Source organism: Prunus avium, chromosome 1 (genome assembly GCF_965620075.1).
Source record: "Prunus avium chromosome 1, drPruAviu1.hap1.1, whole genome shotgun sequence".
NCBI lineage: Eukaryota > Viridiplantae > Streptophyta > Magnoliopsida > Rosales > Rosaceae > Prunus > Prunus avium.
The window spans coordinates 12,224,852-12,248,225 of record NC_142284.1 but is presented as its reverse complement, the minus strand read 5'-3'; the positions used below and the strand labels follow the sequence as shown (position 1 = coordinate 12,248,225).

General features: G+C 39.1%; 1 protein-coding gene across 2 annotated transcripts; it reads right to left on the bottom strand.

The window, feature by feature from the left end:
* Positions 1–460: 460 nt before the first annotated feature.
* Positions 461–22,246, bottom strand: SYD (P-loop containing nucleoside triphosphate hydrolases superfamily protein). Of its 2 annotated transcripts, XM_021952934.2 has the most exons (35): positions 22,082–22,246; positions 21,167–21,281; positions 20,986–21,047; positions 19,855–19,943; positions 18,935–19,768; positions 18,353–18,528; positions 17,779–17,945; positions 17,619–17,683; positions 16,915–17,511; positions 16,741–16,833; positions 16,390–16,559; positions 15,020–15,117; positions 14,345–14,530; positions 14,016–14,196; positions 13,741–13,935; positions 13,623–13,666; positions 13,257–13,313; positions 12,973–13,069; positions 12,721–12,893; positions 12,422–12,635; positions 12,157–12,282; positions 11,958–12,047; positions 11,200–11,316; positions 11,042–11,122; positions 10,803–10,910; positions 10,509–10,678; positions 9,837–9,915; positions 9,663–9,737; positions 9,430–9,527; positions 9,235–9,342; positions 8,696–8,753; positions 8,339–8,569; positions 7,006–8,224; positions 3,290–6,906; positions 461–2,948 (listed from the first exon to the last, which is right to left on the bottom strand). In XM_021952934.2, exons 2-35 carry the CDS (start codon positions 21,269–21,271, stop codon positions 564–566), a joined length of 12,165 nt encoding a protein of 4,054 aa, XP_021808626.2. In that variant the 5' UTR covers positions 21,272–21,281; positions 22,082–22,246; the 3' UTR covers positions 461–563. The 2 variants fall into 2 exon arrangements, with proteins under 2 accessions (XP_021808626.2, XP_021808623.2); XM_021952931.2 differs by having other exon boundaries at positions 16,741–17,511.
* Between the last annotated feature and the right edge of the window lie 1,128 nt (positions 22,247–23,374).

The window sequence follows — 23,374 nt, the reverse complement described above, 5'->3', positions numbered from 1 at the left end:
TCAAATCTCATCTCCCTCCCTGTAGTTTAAATTAGATCAAAGTTGAATATCCCTCGTATAAAATAATTTTTTTTTCCTTGAAACGTTCATTTTATACCCCGAATTGTGTTATCAGATTAAATTCTTAGGTTGATAGAGGATAAAAATAATCATGAAAATCTTTCCCCTGAAATCAAAATGAACTTGTATTATGGAGTTTCTGGCTATGAATCTGTGACCATTGAGCTTTTTGCTGCAAAATGAATTAGGCATGCAGTGATCGAATCCTCCCTCTGGGTATATTTTACAGATTGCAACGAACCAAATTTAGGCTCCAAATTCTCAAAGGAGATAATCGGGTTAGCAAAAAGTTTGCTGCTGACATCTAAATTCAGCGCCCAGCAAAAGTTTAAATCCCAGTGATGAGTTTGTGGAAGACAGTTCGACAAAATAAGTCATAAATACTCTATCTACACACTAATTGGAAACTAAATATTACCCATTTATAAAGGGCAAACTATACTTCACTGAATATATATGTTTTTATGGTCTAACAAGCTGTACATATTCTACAGTCAAGACACTCATTCAACTTCGGGCTGTGCCATTGAGCTACCACCTGGTTTCTCAGATGATGACTCCACAGTTTCACCTTCCTGTGCTGTTGAAGATGGCTCAAAATCCATGTTTTCCGACTCGTTTTCTGGCATTGTCCCACAAACCTGAGAAGCGTCACCAGCTTTAGCTTCAGTTTCTGAGTCCGGTGACTTGGAGCTGCCTACAGGCCCCGCCTCAGATAAGGCTTCAATACTATCACCCCCCATGGCCAAGATAACCGGAGGCTGATCCATGCTTTCGGACATATTTTCTGGCGTTGCCACACAACCCTGAGAAGCAACACCAACTTTATCTTCAGATTCTAACTCTTCTGGTGATTTGGAGCTGCCTACAGGCTCTGCCTCAGATAAGCATTCAACATGATCATCCCCAACGACCAAGTTAACTAGGGGTTGATCCAGGTTGTCAGGCACAGTTTCTGGCATTGACGCACAAACCTGAGAATCATCACCAACTTTAGATTCAGATTCTAACTCTGGTGATTTGGAGCTGCCCGCAGGGCCTGCCTCAGATAAACCTTCAACGTCATCACCAACTTTAGCTTCGGGTACAGTTTCTGGCATTGGTGCACAAACCTGAGAATCATCACCAACTTTAGTTTCAGTTTCTAACTCTGGTAATTTGGAACTGCCTGCAGGCCCTGCCTCAGATAAAACTTCAACGTCATCACCAACTTTAGCTTCGGGCACAGTTTCTGGCATTGGTGCACAAATCTGAGAATCATCACCAACTTTAGTTTCAGATTCTAACTCTGGTAATTTGGAACTGCCTGCAGGCCCTGCCTCAGATAAACCTTCAACGTCATCACCAACTTTAGCTTCGGGCACAGTTTCTGGCATTGGTGCACAAACCTGAGAATCATCACCAACTTTAGTTTCAGATTCTAACTCTGGTAATTTGGAGCTGCCCGCAGGCCCTGCCTCAGATAAACCTTCGACGTGACCACCCCCCTTGGCCAGAGCCTTATCTGGGTTTCTAAATGCAGTTTCTGGAATTGACCCACAAACCTGGGAAGCATCACCAACTTTAGCTTCACATTTTGACTCCTCTGGTGATTTGGAGCTGCCTGCAGGCCCAGCCTCAGGTAGTGCTTCAACACTATCACCCCCCATGGTCAAGGGAGCTTCAGACTTATCCAGGTTTTCCGACACATTTTCTTGCATTGTCCCAGCAACCTGAGATGCATCACCAACTTTATCTTCACATTTTGACTCTTCTAGTGATTTGGAGCTGTCCATAGGCCCTGCCTCTTCAACACCATCACCCCTTATGGCCAAGGTAACTGGAAGCTGATCCAAGTTTTCAGACACATCTACTGGCAATGTCCCACAAACCTCAGAAGCATCACCAACTTTAGCTTCACATTTTGACTCTTCTAATGATTTGGAGCTGTCCATAGGCCCTGCCTCAGATAAGCCTTCAACACTATCACCCCTTATGGCCAAGGTAACTGGAAGCTGATCCAAGTTTTCAGACACATCTACTGGCAATGTCCCACAAACCTCAGAAGCATCACCAACTTTAGCTTCACATTTTGACTCTTCTAATGATTTGGAGCTGTCCATAGGCCCTGCCTCAGATAAGCCTTCAACACTATCACCCCTTATGGCCAAGGTAACTGGAAGCTGATCCAAGTTTTCAGACACATCTACTGGCAATGTCCCCCAAACCCCAGAAGCATCAACTATTTTAGCTTCAGATTTTGACTCTTCTAGTGATTTGGAGCTGTCTATAGGCCGTGCGTCAGATAAGCCTTCAACACTATCCCCCTCTATGGCCAAAGTAACTGGAAGCTGATCCAAGTTTTCAGACACATTTCCTGGCAATGTCCCACAAACCAGAGAAGCATCAACAATTTTAGTTTCAGATTTTGACTCTTCTAGTGAATTGGAGTTGTCTATAGGCCCTGCCTCAGATAAGCCTTCCACATTATCGCCCCCTATGGCCAAGGTAACTGGAAGCTGATCCAAGTTTTCAGAAACATTTCCTGGCAATGTCCCACAAACCTGAAAACCATCAACAATTTTAGCTTCAGACTCCAACCCCTCTGGTGATTTGGAGCTGCCTATAGGCACTGCATCAGATGAGCCTTCAACACTATCACCCACTATGGTTGAGGTAACCAGAGGCAGATCCATGTTTTCAGATACAATTTCTTGCACCCTCTCACAAGCATCAGAAGCATTCACTTGAGGAACCATTTCAGCTACAGATGTTTTTGAACCCTCCATCACTGAGCAGCCAACTTTTCCCTCAGATGGACCTACTACCTCTTTTCCTTCAGTCTCTATGGAAGATGCAGGCAGGTCAACGTTTTCTGAAATAGCTTCTTCCAGCAGCATTACACCAACCTGAGTAATACAAATATGAAATTACACATTAATAATCTAAGTAATAACAATAGATCAACCTTGTGATTGTCTGTGGGCATTTACATGCACTTACTTGTCATAAGTAATCGTTATCCTATACCTATCAAGACATTACGGTTTACAATTCTGTCCAGTTGGAGGTTCTGAGATAAATGAAGGAGTTTTTTCTAGGGCAGAGGGGGGGGAGGGTTTACTCTAGTGACTTATAAACTAACAAGCCAACTGGCTACCAAAATCAAGGTACAAAACTCTGATCAACTTAAAAAATAATAATAACAATAAATGAATGTTTAACCTAATTCCCATTGAGTTCAACCAACCTTAGATGCATCCAAATGATCACCCATCTCAGGTTCAGAAACCTTTGATTCCACCTGTGGTGCTAAGCTGCTTACAGGATCCTTCTCAGATAAGCCATGAATCTTCTCTTCTGAATCCACACTTTCTGATACAATAGAGTCTGGCAAATCCCCAGAATATCTGGGCGTTTCCATTTGATGATCCATTTCATCGTCCTTTCCATTTGGTTCATCCAGTTGTACTGAGCTGCCATCTTGATCCTTCTCAGAAGAGCACTCAGTCTTTTCCTGCTCTTTTGTCAAAGTAGATAAAGGTTGAACCGCAGCTTCTAACATATTTTTGGGCACAAACACATCAACCCGAGAAACAACCATATTATCAGTAACTAAATCTTCAGATGTTTCCCCCAGCACTATTGATCTGTTAACTGGACCCCTCTCAGATGAACACTCAATCTTTCCTTCCTTAACTGCTGCAGAAGATGAAGGCACAATAACACTTTCAGTTTCTGTTAGAAACCCACGAGCCTGAGAAACATCCATTTGAACATCCATTTCAGCATCAGATCCTTGTGATTCTCCCAGTAGGTCTGAATTCCCACCTAAAAGTTTCATAGATATTCCATCAATCTGGTCTTCTTTCATTTGTACTGGACTGCCAAGTAGACACTTTCCCAATGAGTCCCCAATCTTTACTTCCTCTGTCACTAAAGAAGATAGATGAGAACCTAAGTTGTCTGCCACAACCATTTGCGGTAAAATGCCATCAACCTGAGACAAATCAATTCGAGCATCTCTTTCAGCTCCAGAAACTTCTGGTTCCTCCACAGGTACAGATCTGCAAACTTGATTCTTCTTAGATATTTCCTCAGTCGTCCCTTCTCCAGTCACTAAGAAAGATGAAGGTGGATCCATACCTTCTGATACAACATTCTCTTGCAAAGTTTCACAAACCTGAGATAAATCAATTTGAACAACTGTTAAAGCTCCAGGACCTTTTGAATCTTCCAGTAGTATCGAGCTGCAACTTGGCCTCTCCTCAGATGAACCCTCAATATTTTCTTCCTGTTTAATTAAAGATAAAGGAACATCCAAGTTTTTTGGTATAAGTTCCTCTGACAAAATAACATCCTTTTCAGTAACAGAATCTTTCCTTTCCTCTGAAGATGACAAGCTGGAATTTTGGCAATTCACAGATGCACCCCCTACTGGTTCCTCTTCCACCAAGGAAGATGACTGTAAGATTTCTGATCTATCTCCTGAAATGAAACCATCATCCTGAGAAACAACCAATGCTGCACCATAACTTTTTGGGTTCTCCTGTGCTACATAGCTGTCAACTTGACCTCTATCAGATGAGTCATCAATTTCTCCCACCATTAACAATGAAGATGCAGGTAAACTCGTGTCTGATACTTTTTCAGATGGATAACAACCAACATGAGAAACATTCATTTGATCACCCTCAGAGGGGACAACTTCCATATTGCACACATCAATACTACCATCCTCAATCACATCAGTTTGAAGTTCCAAGATGCCCTTTTCAGTAGGAATATCATGCATAGTATTATGCCCTGAGGCAACATCAGCTGACCCACGAGTGACTTCGAAATCATCAGCCTTCGAGGAAATTTCAGGATTCGAAAAATTACCTTCACCAGAACAATTAGCAGCTTCAGATTCTGTACAAGGCACATCAACCTTGTCAATACAACCCCCACCAAACACAATATTTGGGATTGTGGTAATAGTTGTGGAAATTTCATGGCTTATATCAACAGGAGAAGATTTTGGACAACCTTTTGAAGCAGACTCAAGCATTTCTCCAGAGGCATTCTCAGCCATGCCAGGAAGCTCCGAATCCTCTAAACCAACAGACATGGGTGCACTCTCTCCTGGACAAACGTTTTCAAATGTTGTGGATACATTATCATGAGGGGAAGATTCTCGAGACTCTTTTGAAGAAGGCTCTGTTTTGTCTACGGCATTTGTTTCAGTCATTTCAGTAATATCAGGAGCAACAGCTGAACGATCTGGACTTGCAGAAATGGGTGAGGTATCTTTAGAATGATTGCCAACATCATCAGAATCTTTGGGAATTAAGGGAGCGCACTCAAGGCTGGCAGCATTACGAGGAGGAGATGTAGGATGCTCTTTAACACAAGGCTCTATCATGGCAGGAGGGCCCACCACACCTGACTCAACTGGGCCCTCAGGAACAGGAGGTGTCAATACAAGATGAAGACTGGCATTGTCAGTGTTCATGGAAATTGTAGGACATTTATTGTCACTTAAATCAACAGAAGCGGATTTAGGAGACTCTCCTGACAAAGATTCAGTTTTGTTTCCACCAATCACCTGAGGATGCTCAACACTACTTGAAAATACCAAAGATGAATTTACCTCACTGCCACAGGCCCCTATACTAGAAGCAGTCACATCAACATCTGGAGATAGTGTTTGAAAAACAGTCTTACTCACCCTAGTTGTGCCATCAACAGAAAGTTGTTTTGAACCTTTCAACTCTTTGATGGAGCCCACAGTTGTCTTGCTTTCAGGTTGGTCCATATTAGTGATGGGAACATTGGTTTCATTCAAAGCAGGTGTCTTGTCCCTCTCCCCTTTTGCATCAGTCCCAGTAAGGTCAAGTACATGAGCTGCTGTTTCCAAAGTTGGCAGAGTAGGACATGATTTATCCTCCAAACATTGGCTTTTGGCTGTGTCCACAGGAATCTTACTTGATAAAGGTGCAGAGGGGGCAACCCTACCTTCTCTCCCGAAAGTTTCAGGAATTTTAGCTTTTGACAAACATGTTCCAGAAAAGACCTCCTTCATCACACGAGCAACATCATTTACATTAGCAGTCTGGATACGGCCCAAAGCAGAACTCTTATCAGAAGATCCAGGAGCACTGTCAAGTGCTGATGATGAGTTTGTAGGTTGCCTATTGTGGGCAGAATAGCCTGACTGCTCTTTTCTTTTTGGATCATGACCCACTAAACTGCTAGCCAAATGCACTTGGCTTGTCTGGGCCTGAATAGCACTTGTCAGTTCCTGTCCATCAGTACCTTGCTTACTTCTCGGAGCAACAGACTTACTTCCCATTGTAACAGCAGATGCATTCTGTAATTGAGAATTTAATTTTGGATCCTGACCGGCTGGACCATCAGAGACAGCAGTTAACACCGGAGCCTGCTTCCTTCCCCTACGACGGGGTGCTTCTGCTCTGTTTGAAGTCTTTCGACCTTGTCGTTTGACTTCTAGTGATTCGGAAGGGCAAGGAGTGATAGATTGAGATGCCAGAGGAACAGAATGGTACGAAGGCGTTGACTGAGAGCTAGGAGCAATCTTAGCAACATCATATTTTGTCTCACTGGGGTTTTCCACAGCAGTGGAACTGGGAAAGGAATCAGTTAAAGGAGTACGAGCTGGAGCTGCAGTTATGGAAGTTGCAATAGCTGGACAAGCTTTATCCTCCAAACTCTGGCTCTTATTCACCTCAGCTGGAATGGCAGCACCTTCATTCCCTGAAGCCTTGTCATTCTTAGGTTTGGATGAGCATCTTTCAGGCAAAGCCACTTTTGTCACAGCAGCATTGCATGCAATAACATTTAGGCTTTCCCCTGTCACAGGGCCTGCACAATATTAAAATGTCTCAGTTTATGTAAGGAAATTTATCATGATTTCAGTTGTGAAAAATTCTTCCTAAACATGCATGCATGCACAGTATTTACCCAGGGTTCTGAGGGCAGTCTCGTGTATCATTGATGAGCTTGTTGTCTGCTTGGCTTCAGCTAAATTTACTGATTCTTCAGTTGAGTTCAGATTCTGACCAGGTAAACCATCAGCCTCTTGCTTACTTCTCACAGCACTGTCTTTGCTCACAGATAAATCTCCAGGTTTATCCTGTGGTTGCAGATTTGGTTTTAAATCCTGAGCATCTAACACATCAGGAACAGCAGGTGATACTGGCGCCTGTTTCTTTCCCCTACGCCGCTGTGCTCCGGCGCCGCTTTGAGCCTTCCGGTTTTGCCCTTTCGTTTGCACAGGTACAGAAGGGGAAGGAGAAGATTGAGAGGAAGGAGCAACAGATGGGGAAGGAAGGGTTGGCTGAGAAGTCAAAGCCATCGCACCACCAACTTGATGATCAGTCCCATTGGCACCTTGTAAAGGAACAGAACCAGGTAAAGAATCAGGATGTTGGACTGCAGAAGTACAAGAAACAGTTTCGCTCATGCCAATGGCTTGATTTTCTAATGGGTTCACAGATGTGTTCTGTGATACTTCATTTTGTTTTGGATCAGAACCAGCTAGTCCACCAGAAACACCAGGTGATTGTGGCACCTGTTTCTTTCCCCTACGCCTGGGTGCTTCTAATCCACTTTGAGTTTTCCGACCTTGTCCTCTTACTTGTGTTGATGCAGACGGGCTAACAATGGTCGTTTGAGAACCAGGAGTAACAGAAGGTTTAGGATCAGTTGGCTGAGAGCTAGGTGAGGCCACGATACTATTAGGTTGTACAATTCCACCAATACCCTGTACATTAACAGAACCAGGTGATGAATCAGGGCCTGAATTTGTTACAGGGCTCGACACTATTCCTCTCTGTAACCCAGTTTCCACCTTGACAGTTCCAGAAGGTGCTGTATGAGCCATCGCAGTTGGTGATTGATCCAGTGTTGCTCTTTTTGGCCTTCCACGGCCTCTTTTAGCTGGTGGTGTAACCTCTTTACTTTGCTGTATCTGGGGCAGCTCCACAGAGGGTAATGGTAAGTGTGGTGGAAGTGGAGCAGGAAGTTCTGTTTTACAAACAGCCACCACAGACCCACTGTCATCTTTTGGCAAGTTTGACTCCATAAATTCTTCCTTTGATTTTGTGGGGGAATCAGGTGAGTCAGCCTGACACAACTTTTCAAATTCCTCTTCTGTCCATTGTTCTTCATATGAACGCACCTAAAAAGCATTGAAAGAAACGGATTCACATTCAATTAGCAGCTTTGTGGTCAAAGAAACACAGGGGCAGAAGGGATACAATCAAGCAATAAGAATCAAATATGACAAACAAACCTCTCTTGCCCGTTTGCCCCTGCCATAACGTTGAGTATCGAGGCCCCCAAGAGCCCCACCCTTCCGCTTTACCCCGACATTAGACACTTCACCAGTCTTTGGCACCTCATATACCTTCATTACTTCACAGAACTCCTTCAAGTCATCGTCTGTAACGAGGCGTGAAGGCAAAGGAGGCAGAGTTTCAGAACTATCGATGCCTTGAACACATGCTAATTTCCTCCATCTTGCCTACAAAATTAAATTTTTTTATAAAGCTGCAGCATCAGAGGAACAGGTAGCATGCAAGATATACAAGGATACTTATGCAATGTAAAACCAAAGAGACAGCATTGAGTGCAAATGTTAAGTGAATACCATCTCTTCTTCTCGCCTTCTTTTGTCAATAGTTTCAAATACATCAATTTCTGGCTCACTGCAGGAAGAGAGGCAATCATTGATAAATCACCTTCAAATAAAAAAATCGAGCAAAAAACCTTTGCATAAAATAAATTTTTCCTTCATTAATCATTAATCAGCAAGCAAAAAAAAAAATCAAATAATAATGACAAACAAAATCCAGCGAGCGAAAAATGGCTTTGCATATTAGTCATTAACCAAATCCAACATGCTAATGAGATTGCGAAATTCCCAGCCCTTCTGAGTTTGCAGATAATTTTGACAGGAGGGAAAAAATAGGACAGCAAACTCATCATTGCTTATGAAAACAGTAAATGTCATGAAAGCCAAAGCAAAACGGCAAGGTACCATAGTCTACAGAGTGCTCCATCTATTCAAGAAACCTATGGATGGAAATGCTATTCCCTATAAAATTGATGCTGAAACAGGAAATCTCATTCAGACGACCAGTCACGTCAAGTGCAAAATATAAACAAAAATCGTCAGACTGTATGTACCTGCGAGCTAAGAGATCGTTTAAAGCATCATCATCTAATACAGGTGCAGCTTCTTCTTTCTTACACTCACGCAAAAGGGACTCCAAATATTCTCTTCGATCTTCAGCACTGTGGTAAAACAATTTTCAAGAACAATTAGCAACTTCTTTAGAAGAGTATGCAACAGAGTTTAGCTCAGCAACAATTCAAATTAACCTTGTATTGTTGTCAAAGAAACCAGCAGTAATGCTCTGATTCGCAACTCCCAGTTTGTGCTCAGCTGCAGCTCTGACTTGTTCCTCAACAGTTTGAACCTTATACAAAAGAAACAATTCAAGCACTTAGACATCCAGACTCCTAAAGTGTAGATAATTTAATCTGAAGACATAAATAGAGAAGAAAAAGAGCAGTTTCAAATTGAAACATAGCCCAGGGGAGAAATTGCATACTGTTTCAAATCGCAGAACAAGCACATCCCTCTTCTGGCCAATTCTGTGAGCCCTTGCTTGAGCTTGCAAATCAACCTGAAAATTTACAAATGAAAAAATAAATCAACTTTACAATTGAAACTATATGGTTTAAATTCAAAATATAAATCATTGAGCAGTAATTTCGTAAATTGCCTGTGGATTCCAGTCAGTGTCAAATATTATCACTGTATCTGCAGCTTGAAGATTTACTCCAACACCACCAGCCCGAATGCTATCAAAATCATACATATGTCAGTACCATTTATACTCATGTGCACACAATCACGCATGCAGACACATATCAGCACAACAAAACTTCTATACTTTTTATTTACTACTTGCTCGTAACAACCTACATCAGTGTCAAGCACGAAGCAACCCAATATATGGTGGCCTAATTCTAGAACCCAAGTGAGATTTTACTAAATTAGTGTAGGATTCTTACAGCCTATTTGGTAGAGCTTTTGTATAAAGCGCATCTGTTGGAGGCACATAAGAAAAATCATCAAACATGAAATGCATCCTCCATATTCACCTGGCAGTCCTCCATGAAGCACTAAAAGTGTTCCTCTCACCACCAAAAACACTTTTGTCCATTTCAAACAAAAACTCAATAAAAAAAACCACCTTTTATCGGAAAGTGCTTTTGACACTACAAAGCACACCTTTTGGTGCTTCCAACTTCACATGTAAGGTTTAACCTACAGCTAAATCATAGCACAGCCCCTGCAGGCTCTCCCTCTAACCCGAAGTTCCAGTAACCTATTGAACCACCTAACCCACTAAAAGCAGACATAAAAGTACAATACGCACAAAAAGAATCACCTGAGAAGAAATATAAAAAAGGGAGAATCCGGTTTATTGAACATGTCAATAAGGGTACCACGATCACCCCCAGATGTATGTCCATCCAACCTGAGGTATCGATATTGTTTGCAGTTGAGATATTCCTCCATAACATCAAGTAGCCTAGTCATTGTGGAAAAGAAAAGAACCTGCACAGTGACAAGTTCCAATCAGTTGCACTCTGATATCAAGTCCAACAACTGGAATATTCATAAAAAGAGATAGTTAAACCAAAAAACCATGTCGCCAGACACAGGTAAATGCCTTCCGTACCCTATGATCTGTTGCTTTTAGCTTGGGAAGTAATCGATCTAACATCTCAAGCTTCCCACAAAGCCTTATAATTGGTGGCAGATAATGCTTTGGTATATAGGTATCAACCTACAAGAAGCAATCAGACAAAGAAGTTTATCTTGAGAACACAAGGTAATAATGAAAATTGCTTCCTCCTCCCTTTCAGCATCTTTTACAAGAGCAAATAAAAACTTTAAATGAACAGGTAAAGAGCATGCCTCCTCTGCATGAAGCTGGCTGAGATATGGATGATTACATATATTTCGAAGCTCCATAACAGAGTTGTGCACTGACCGGGCCTGAAAAAAATGTGTAAATTATAATAAGATACACTTAACAGTTCACCTCCCTAAATTGAAAGGAGAATTAAAAATACCTTGGAATTTCCAATTGTACCCAAATTATCTTCTACCCTCTTCATCAAAAGCTTCTGATAAGCAGAAGCCTCACATCTTACAAGTCTCTCAATCTTTTCCGGTAGTTCATTTTCAACCTGCCAAAAAGAAATTAAAATGCAGGAACATTAACATAGAAACTTCCAAAACTCAACATTTACAATTGAATGCATTTTTAAGGATAGAACAGAAACTTCAATAAAATATTACCAAGGGCCCAGAAGCAATACATTTTATATCAAATTTCTCAATGTAACACTCCATAACAAATCAAATACAAAAGCCAGATGCACTAAGCACCTAAAGAAAATATTCAGAAGTCAAGTCTTATTGGAAGTTAACCTCAAATCAATCATGCAGCACTGCATATCATAATCAAACTACCAAGTCTACACATGCCTTCCATACAAAAATAATGAAGTTAACCAGGATTTTGTTGATCAACTGAAATGTATGGGATTATCATGGATGAGGCACAATGTTAGTATCCAAGTCATTTCTTAAAAGTTTTATGGCGACAAAACAATTTCCTTGACCAGAATACATAAATGGATACACAAGAAAGAATTCCAGAAAACCATAGACATGCATGCCTGTATGCGTACACATTCATATATAAACACATTACATGCATATAAGAAACCAGATTTCAAAGCCACACAAACACAAATAAATCCAAGAAAAAAAACACATTCCAAATGCAAATATTATTGATAAGCAGAAAACAAATTTTAGGAACCTTATGCTTCAGCCTCCGAAGGACAAATGGTCGAAGAACTTGGTGAAGACGGTTTATGATCAATAGATTCTCCTCCTCAGAGAGTAAGGCCTTGTCAATATATGCCAACAATACATACACGACTGTCAGATTTTGATGCAACCGGAGTCACAATAGTTTTTAAAACGTCAATTCTCAAATACAACATTCCAAAGCTTACTTGCTCAGCTGTGCTATCACCACTACTTTCAAATGGTTTGTTGAACCACTGAGAAAAATCTTCTGATGAATTAAAAATATTAGGCAACAAGAAATTTAGTAGCGCCCACAACTCCTCGAGATTATTCTAATCAAAACACAAGAATAGAAAGTAATCAGGATACTGCATTAATACACAAGGGAAAGACAATACACATTTATTAAACCACAGAAAATGAGTGCAAACAATAAATAAAAGAAGAGCACACGAAAAGACATCATGAAACCTGCAGTGGAGTTCCAGTTAACAGCAATCTGTGAGAGCTTTGATAATGCTTCAACTCAGCATTTAACTTGCAGGAAGCATTCTTTATCCGATGGCCTTCATCGATTATTATATAATGCCAGTGTATTTTGCTTAGTTTAGGTCTGTCATGCTTATTCATCAGATACTCGTATGTGGTAAGGAGGACATTAAATTTCCGTTGAACTATTCTTTCCCTGCAATGTAAAGTACTTCCTGAGCTTCTGTATAAATATAAATAAAATACATAAGGAAGTAACAGTTCGGTTTTAATGGGATTACTTGAATAGCCTACGTCTCTCCTCAGGGGGCCCAGCATAGACGATCCTAAGAATACTAGGGGCCCAAAAGTTCATTTCTGATTCCCATCCAGGTAACACTGAAGATGGCACAACCACTAGGAAAGGTCCTCGATCATTTTTTGTTTCCATCAGGTAACAAATTAAAGAAATAACCTAACAACAAACATGTTTTAGATTATGGACTGGAAACAAACTGTGAATGGTTTAGGGAGGACTCAGAATCAATCCCTACCTGAACAGTTTTACCCAAGCCCATTTCATCAGCAAGTATACCATTCAAATGATTGTTGTATAGAGACACCAACCACCTTAAGCCATTCATTTGATACCTGAAGGTCAAAAATACCGTTTTTAGAAAAATCACACATGAGGTGTTAGTAAAAAAACCTCCCTCGATCAATTCAAATGGATATAACACCAAAAAATTGCTTTTAAAGTTGAGAAAAAGAAGATCAACCCTTTTATCCTTCCCCCAACATAAGATAATATATATCTATCAGATCACATTCTACTCACTCTCTCAATTTTCCACCATTAAGAATAGATGGCTGCTCCGCGATATTCTCTTTTATACTGCAAAAACCAAAGTTAATATACTTGGTTAGAGCTGTAAATCAGTACTATTACGGGAAAATAATTTGTCAAATTGACAGCCCTCAAGACAGTCAGACTTTCATATTTATTGAAATTTAAAAAAAAATTGATGTTCCAACTTCAACGTTAAGAAAGGAAATCTCTTAAAGATCGAAACAATTAAAGGAAACAGAGGTTAGCTGAGTTAACCACTGCTAAATAAATGTTACAAAGTGAGGAATTCTATTCTAAAGCAGCAAACAAGGTGACATCAACAATAAATCCATGATAAAGAAGCCATATACATACCTATGAGCCATCAAATAGTACTTCTCATTGCTTTCCATGTAATGCTGCAAAACAGTGATAAAATACACAATGAGCGGGAACTTAAAAAAAAACTGTAGTATACAGAGAACAAACTTGCCTTTGCCTGGTCACTTTCATCTTCATTTTCAAAACTAGGCTCACTCTTCTCAATAGCAGCTCCACTTCCACTTTCATCCATATCATGCTCAAACTGACTTGCCACAGCCTTTGCATCTCGTAGCTTAGATCCGAGCTTTTGAAGATATTTTTCCGTCTCTTTGAGAAGTTGCTTAACACGGTCAGATTTGGCATCCTATCATGAGTTTCAAAAATGTTATGCAAAAAGAATAAAAATAAGATGCAATCCTAAAGTAAGTAAAATTTAGAACATACCTGCACCATTCGCAGATATCCCTCCACATCATTGATCTTCAATAAATTTATCTTTTCACGTTGAATCCGATCAATCTTCTCACGATGGATGCGTTCCTTCCTTTTGTGGAACTCCTTCGCATATTTATTGAAAACCTTCCACCGCTCTCTTTTAATTTTAAACACATCATCCAGTCTTTCCCTTAAGTCCAGATTAGAAAGCAATTCAGAAAAGCAGGCACAACAAACCAAATGAAATAGGAGAAACGGAAGTAATGATTACTAAGCTCCTCAAAAAACATAGAAAGCTAAAGGTATTGACACACACTGGACAAAAAGAGAGTACGTACTTGTGAACCTCTATTTCACCAAAGAACTCCTTTTGCCTCTCCCGAATTCTCTTTTGTCGCTCTTCCTTCATCTTTTGCTCAAACTTTTCAAGTTGTTTTATCCTCCTACCATGTCTAAATTTCTTACAGTTTCTCAAGTGATCCATTTCAGTATTGATTGGTTTGAAGAAATCATTCAAAAATTCACTGCCCAAATGAAACAAAACAAGGATTAAGTGTCTAGAAAATAAAACAAAATATAGAGAAAAGATTTGTACCATTTAGACTGAGAAACAAAGATAATATATACTCCCTCTGTCCTGAATAAATGGTCTACACTTCCCTTTTAAGAATCCAAAAAACTTAGCCATTATCCAAAATTCAAATAATTTATTTTCCCTTTTTCCACAATAACCTTTGTCATCTCCTTAATTACATTTTATGCAAGTACTTTGGATTTTTAAATTTAAAAGTAAGATTGATAATTGAATATAAACACATGAAAAGTAGGTAGAAAAGCATTAAAATAGTTACTTAAAATTTTATACGAAAGCATTAAAATAGTTCCATATAATTCGGTAGGAAAGCATTAAAGTGGTCCTTAAAATTCATTTTTTCTGTAAAGAAGGCAATTCCGTAAAGGACAGAGGGAGTAATTGGTTTCCACATGGAAGCCCATAGAGGATGAACAATAACCTCCGGAGACGGCGTTGCAGCTCAAAGAGTTGTAGTTTTTTCAGTTCTATAACACTTTTGGTTTTTGCAGATATATCTTCAGATGAGCTCACATTTTCCTACAAGTAGTAAAATGCAGTACATGAGGCGCATAAAATATCAAATACAGGACCAAAATGAACCCATCAAACCATGCATCTGGTTCAATTTATCTTTCTGCAAAGAAATAGTCATCATACGTATACAAGGGTACACAAATTCATGCACATAGAATAGAACCATCAAATCTATTAAACAACGCATATACATTGTAAAGAAGCAAAAAGGCACAGGTATGGTCGCATATCAGTAACTGGTTCCACATAACAAACCCAGGTTGAAGCTCCAACCACATAACAACTAGGCAAAACCATGATATGGAGATCATTTATCAACTCCAACATCTTCAAGGCAAACAAGACAAGTACATAATTTCCTTTTCGTAACTGATGTATTGTTTGAACAGTGAGATACACGTTATGAATAATAAAAGCACATGAAAAATAACAAGCAAATCATATAAATATCCCTTCAGTGATGTGAACATTATTATGTGCCCAAAAACTTTTCTTGTGCGACTCTGTTCAACACTATCCAAACACAACTAAGATGGCAGAGCATAACACACAACTTACACGGCAGCAGATAGTTATATTAACGTTTTTATTCATCTTTTAATTCGTGATCCTCACATCAAGCTATGAGGTGCCAATCTTACTAAAGAGGTAAACTGACACCCAGATTTCCATTCTTCCATCATTCCAGGAGAGAGAATTTTTATGTTATCCAAAGCCCCCATGATCAAGTCATCATAGAGCAGCATTGCTTCAAACATTTCCTTCACCAATACCTTCTTAATGCCACTCTCACAAAGAAACAAGATACAAATTTTATACATCCATCATGTTTAACTTTTCTGGATCGCAACATTCTTTCACAGTACAGATACTTGAAATTTATTATGATTGCTATCACTCCAGAGACATTTTCCATAAGAAAACAATTAAGTTAGAGACATTAGTCCTTGAATTCTAAATCCAATCCTTCCCCTAAAACTTCTAACACAGTTGTATCAGTTATAAAAATAATTCTATTTAAAGTATGTGCATATGTTCCCTTTTGTATTTGACAGAAGTTTTGTTAGGGGATTATTTAAGCTGAATTTCAGTTTTACAGTAACCTCCAGAACCCCATCATGCCCCCCCACTCCCCTTCCCCCAAAAGAAAAACAATAATAGTAACTATAAATTAAACCCATACCAATCATTGGGCAGGAATTATAAGGAAAATAAGTCATGGTAATAAAAGGACATAAACAATATTTGAAGTCACATACTATCTTTCTAACGGACCTTTAACTTGTGGAAACATGTGGCAATTTTTTGCCTTGCTTTTTGCTGTTTTAGAGTCCAATTTTGTTCATACAGAAGCTTCTTTTTCTGCTTAGCCATAATCCACTTCTCTGACATAGTGTATTTTGGTGAAGGTGGCAAATCAGTATGGTTATCTTCCTTTCCTTGTCCTGTAGTAAAAAAAAATGTCATTTTTCAGTGTCAATAAGAGGAACTGATTTTATATAACTAAAAAGCATTTATTTTGAAATTCAGATACCTATGAATCACCTACCACCACCATTAACAGAAGTAGCAAGATCAATGCAAAAGAAAAAAACTCTGGACATAGATTGGTTATACTATTCTCACCATGAGAAACGCGTTTTGGCATCATGTGAGCATCCTTTGATGCACTTGCTGAGTGATGATCATTGCCAATCCCAGAAATTGGTTTCCAACGATCTCCGAATGAAAAAGAAGTTGGGTGATTATCAGTATGTTGACTACCCAGAGCACTGCTGCTACCAAGATTTGGGAACTGACCTGGTGCATTATCATTTCTTTCAGACACCAACTCTGCCTGACCAGCAGAGGCTGCTAACAGTCCCCTGGAAACTTCGTTCTGATTGCCAACTCCAGTCCAGCTGATTATCTCAGAATTCTGCTTATTCATACCCATTAGGGAAGAAGTTTGGTTAGCCCTTCCAACTTGCAAATGTCCATTTTCCATATTTTCCACAGGATTACTAACAGGTAAACCACTCCTTGCACCTGAAGATTCAGGCTGCTGTGATGTCATGGTTAAACATGCTGGTGAGGCAGTGGTCTCCAGGGTCTGTGTCTCAGATTCTGATTTTTGTGAAGCAAGAAGATGCTTTCTTTCTTCAGCCAGAACAAAGAGATCCGGAGGTGGGCCATTCTTTTCTTCCATCTTTGGGTTCTCAGTTTCTTTTGACAGAGAGTCGGTCTCCAGGAATTTTCCGGTGGACGAGGCACTGGGAAGCATTTTATCAGTTTCCCTCTCATTGTTAAGTCTTCCATATGGTGTAGTGGAATCAGAAATGCTGTTTGGCTCATTTGAAAATTGTGTTTTTCCTTTATGGTCAATGAACTCTTTTCGAGGCCCATCCGTACTGCCACCTAAGATTTTATAAGTTCATACATCAAGGACGGTAATATAAAAGTTGCTGCAACTTGGCAAGTTAGTAAAAATTGAGGACTTTTAAAACAAAATTGAAAATAGTTACCTTCTTTAGGAAAAACATTTCCCAGTGCAATTTCAAGATGAAGTTTCTTTGGCATCAAACCATTTCTGCATGCAGAAAATCACAATTTAACCCAACCAAGACAAATATTTGAACCAGATACCAAAAAGAATAGCATCAGAACAAAAATAAAACAAACTACCTAAAGGCTAAAAAGACAAGGCACTGCGCTCTGAGCTGTTTCAACTGCTGTTCCTTGAAAGGCATGCCAGGAGAGCCAGGAGCCAGGTGGACTGGAGTTTTACCTGTATCTCTCACAGCTGCACTTCTCAGCATACTCATTTCTAATGCACTATTTTGCCTTCCAGCCTATGAACAAATGTAGCAGAAGCAAATTACATACACAAGCTTTCAAACAGTAGAGTTGCAAACGGTTTCATGTGCAATACAAATTTAAAAATAATCTACACGTATCAAATCACAGCAAGACGACGTCAGTTAAGAAGATGGGCAACATGATAAAACAAAAGGATCGAAGTCACACAGAACACATGCAGTATACACATATTCTCAGAACTACATGTTTGCCCTAACATTTGAAAGAAGAAACACATATGGTAAGCATATTGTAGTAGCTATGTTCTCTTTTATTTCGCCTTCATCCTCATATATCATGTGAGAACACTACAAATCACTGAAGTTCAGCACGGACACAATTGAGCACAATGCCCTTATTTTGCCTAAAAGTAGCAAACATTAGGGGGGAAATTGAGTACCTGAAATATCTTATTTGCATCGGCTAATATATTAGTATTTCCTCCATCATGCTCAGAGACCTTTCCAGTTGAAGGCATTGTCCCACTGTATTGCATTGGACTCGAGAATCCTGGTTCTGCCACTTGATATGAACTAGATGTAACTGGAACACCTCCTTGAATCTTGCCAAAAGAACCTGAATTTCCAACAATATAATGTGAGCCTTAATTACTCAATGACCCAGGAGATATTAGAGGAGGTTCGGCCTCCTTAATAAGATTAACCCCAACTTGAATAGTTTCTTTTTGATCGATAACTTGAATAGTTTCTTCGTTTGTAAATAAATGAATAAAGGAGAAAATACCATTAAAGAACAAAGAGAATTCATGGTTTTAATTCAACCAAAGTTGATACCAAAATCAACTAATCTGGAGGTCAGGAGATTGTTTAAGGACATGGTTCAAGGTCCAAATTTTTCTATACCAATTTTGATCCTGATTAATATGAAACATCTTTAATTTTTCCAGCACAAAAATTCAGGTGCATTGCTTTCCAACAAGTTAATTCTGCAACTTTAATAACAATGTTTTCCAAATTCTTACTTGATCCAGGTGATGGAGATGTTGACTGCTGCATTTGAATTTCTGCTGTCATATTACTTGGGACAACAACATTAGAAGAAAACCTGGGAACTTGAGACTTATCAAATGGAAACCCAGCTTTACTTTGATTCCACACACCCATAGTGTCATGTGTAAGAGGTACAGGAGCAGCTTGCTGCTGTGCTAAAGCATTATGAGTAGAAGAAACTTCCATTTCTTCAGGGTGTTTTGCATTCGGAGCCCGAGACATCGAATTGCTAGTGTTTGTCAAATCCAACTGCTTTTCTATCAAATTTTGACCTTCTTGCTTGGCTCTAAGCAGTGGTCTCATGCTTCCAGAGAAAGATGTAAAATGTTCCATTTGACCACTACTTGGAGCAATATTAAAATTAGCATTTTCACCCCCTTTAATTGGGAAACCAGCCGGTGGTTCAACCTTGTTCATCTTTCCCTTCCTCGTATTAGCTATAGCATTTCGAGTATCAAGATGTTGAGGGTTATCAAGATGTGGTTCTGTAGGTATGGATGTATCTCCCCTCTTCCTCTTAGTGGTGGCTTTTTTACCATCCTTTCGATTCACCTGTTTGTCCCAGTTTGCTGTATCACGCCTTTCTTGTGACTGTGAATTGGCAGACCTAGAGTCCAAGCTAGAAGGACTTTCATGATCAAAAGACTGACTACTCCGATGAGTAGTAGATCCTTGATAATAATCATGCCCTGTACTGCTAGGGCCAACAGGTGGTCTGCTTGTAGAAAACGGGTCCATATTAGACATCTCATTTTCGGCCAAACCTGTTTTGGAATCTTTTGAAACTCCAACAGCCTGAGAAGACCCTGCAGAAAAATGGCTGCACAGTTATCTCAACATGACCAAAAAGTATGATTAGCAGATTTGGTTTAATTAAAATGAAAATAATTACCTGTTTGAGCTCCACCAGACAAAGGAAGGCGTGATGACTTCAGAGCTTCAATATCAAGACCATGTTGATTAATAACAGTCTCCATGGCCCTTAGTGGATGAAAGAAGATAAGTTAGTGAAAATGATAAGCTATGATGGGGAAAAAGACACAATTGACAATTCAAGTAAGAGAAAGCAGGAATTTCAGGTATAAGTTGTGTTTCTCCTCAGCAATAATTGATATACTAAAACAAAAAGAAAAACCAAGACAAACACGAGTATCAGATATGAATTAAGACAACAGGTTAAGAACAACTCACAAAGAAAAAATAGTTTCATGTAAAAGAATCTTCTATACCAAAGCAGTTTAATCTTAAAATAATATTATTTTCTACCAAAAACAAGTAAATTACTTAATGGCCTAACCAATATTATTGGATAAAATTCAACTACCCTCACCAAGTATCAGATATGAATTAAGACAACAGGTTAAGAACAACTCACAAAGAAAAAATAGTTTCATGTAAAAGAATCTTCTATACCAAAGCAGTTTAATCTTAAAATAATATTATTTTCTACCAAAAACAAGTAAATTACTTAATGGCCTAACCAATATTATTGGATAAAATTCAACTACCCTCACCGTGTGATGTGAATACTTGAATAAAATAAAATGCAGCCTCACCCTCCAGATTAATAAAGTACATAAAATCATGTCCTTGGAAGTTGCAAGCTTGTAGATTACATAACCAAGTTCATTGTCATGAGGATTTACTAAATTCACCAACCCCATGTAAAATGATAACAATGCTAGCACAGTTTTTAAATTCATTTACGGGTCTATATTTTAAACCCAGAACTCCACTTTGTCGACATTGCTGACTCAGCTTCCAAACTGGGGCCCACCCCCGAACCCTACAGTCTTTTGGGGCAAGAAACACTGGCAAATTGCTAGATAGGTACCTTGATGAGAGTTGAACCCCTGACCACATGCCAGGGCCCAACTAGAGTCCCAACCACTGAACTAACAACTCGTTGGAATTCACGGGTCTATATAACTCATGCAATTTTTCATATATTTCTTATTATCATAAAATAAGTCCACTATTAACAAAATACCATCAAATACAGTGAACAATGATTAATCTTTACCTTGATATCACTTGATATGGCATGGAATGTTCCTTCCCACTTGACTTCATGTGTTGTAATATCTGCATTTTTTCAAAAACAATGTAAATAAATACATGTACGTTGATGTCATAACAAATAGAAGTAAACAGAGGGCGCGAAGAGATAAAAGGAAAATTTATTGAGAGAAAACTATACTAACCACATAAAGCTTTGTGGCAAGTTTGGCAGGCTCATCTTTAGAATCTTGAATGAGCTTGTGGAGAAACTTTGCTGCCTCCAACTCGACATTATGCGAAGATGCCATCTCATTTGAACTAATCATGCAATTAGTGAAATCAAAGAGCAGTAAAACATAGCTATCATAGTCAATGAATGAATTTTCTGGTTCAAGATTGAAATCAGAAACACCATTCACATATATGGTTGAGGATTGCAATTTTGATGTACAGTAGTAACCAATAGCTTTGAGCTCCTGATTGTAATAAATAAATAAAAACCACTAAGACAAATAGACCTGCTTATCAACATCTCATACACTCATGCATTAGATTGTCTTCCAAGAAAATAAGTCCTCTCCCCATCAACTAATAAGAGAGAGAAGCATTGAATGCAGTGGTGAAATAAGTGCATTTTATTTTATGCAAAGTAAAAAATTCTTAAAAACATCAAATGGCGGCTACAAATACTTCCTATTTGAGATATTGATCAATTTGATCACTGCTATCTTCCTAACTAATTTCTAAAATTGAATACAGTAATAATACTATCAATTTAAGCCAATTTTGAAATTCAATTTAAACAAAAAGAAACCCAAGTCAACTTTAACACACAAGCACACAAGAAACCCCAAATTTTGACCAAAACACTACCTTGGCCCTTGTTGTATGAAATTCGGACCTCGAAATGAGTAAAACAAAGATAACGCTTGAACCAAAACCATCGCAAATTGTATACAGGAAGTAAATGTTGGCCTTAAAAAACAAAAATTGATATTTACAGAAAGTATCCGAAATCGATTTCTTAGCGTTTTGACGTTTGAGTTCGGAAACAGTAAAAATGTAGACGACGATATAATACAAAAGGAAAAGGTGCAGCTTGAAACGCAACGGGTTACCTAATCGAAGATCCGGCCCGGAATTCGACGGCAAAGCCGGTGCGAGATCGTCAGCTTCATACACAGAAAGATAGCGAGGGAGAGAGAGAGAGAGAGAGAGAGAGAGTGCAGATCTGTAAACCCTCGCTGAGAAATGTATTTTGCTTTGGGCAAGCACGTACGAAACTTTCACTTCGTTTAAATTACCAGATAGCCCTTCATATACCTTTCATTTAACTTCTTTTTTTTCTTTGCCTAGAAGTTTTCTCCACGTACGGCTCGAGAAAATTAAATTATTATGTCTATGAGGAGTTCAACTTTCCTGTTTCCCTTTTCCTGTGCCCACCATGTTTCCCTCTTATTTTTCTAACACGTGTCCTGTTAATTAACGGAAGGTTAATTCTGTTTAATATGTCAATTTTATTAAAATTTTATCAAATAATTCGTTCATCTTCATCTTCCCTTTTATTAATAAAAAAAATCGTTCATCTACCCTGCAATCCTCCGCAAACAGCACACCTCAGCGGCAGGCCCCTCTACTCGTCACTGCCCCAAGCCTCCCTTTCTCTCTCTTTGAATTTCTACACCATATCAAGATAGTTTGAACTCAACCCGACCTCTTCTCCCACTTTGAATGCATCATCAACCACTGCCATAGCTCTCTCTGTTCCTTTTGGATTTTTTAATGTCTTTAAACTTGTTACTTTGATCGGTCGATCATCAACGAGACAAAGCTTGAGAACAATCGCGCCTCGAGATCACTACGGAGAAAACGAAATTTATAGTTTTTTATACCAAAAATTAAAAAATTAAAATAGTTCACAGTTCTGGCAACGTTTTGGGGTTTTTGTTTTGGGATTTAGTAGTGAGATTGTTTTGGGATTTAGTAGTGAGAGAGTCGAGAGTGTGATGACGAAAGGTGCGTGCTTCTTGTTCCAGATCTGTTTCCTCTCAAAACCTTCATATTTAGATCTTCACCATAAGAGAGAGAGAGAGAGAGAGAGAGAAAGAGAGAGAGAGAGAGAGTGTGTGTGTGTGTGTGTGTGTGTGTCTGTGTGTGTGAGGACTGGGGGGGAGGGGGCTAGGGTCGGCTATTGCGTTTTTGCTTGGGTCGCTGCTAGGTTTCTATTTTTTTTTATATTTCTTTTCATTTTATTCTGTCATTTTATTTTTCATTTTATTCAAAGTTAACATCGTTGTGTTTCATGTTAAGAGAGAGAACAGGTGTCAGAAGAATAAGGGGGAAACATGGTGGGCACAGGAAAAAGAGAAACAGGAAAATTAGGACACCTGTGAGAGTTGTTTTCCCTTATG

Excerpts from the sequence above, each read along its gene's own strand:
- SYD (XM_021952931.2), bottom strand. The coding sequence starts at position 21,271 with ATGGCATCTTCGCATAATGTCGAGTTGGAGGCAGCAAAGTTTCTCCAC. Across the intron at positions 12,636-12,720 it reads GAGAGACGTAGGCTATTCAA|GGAAAGAATAGTTCAACGGA; the intron begins GTAATCCCATTA and ends TTTACATTGCAG. Across the intron at positions 9,738-9,836 it reads ACACTGACTGGAATCCACAG|GTTGATTTGCAAGCTCAAGC; the intron begins GCAATTTACGAA and ends GTAAATTTTCAG.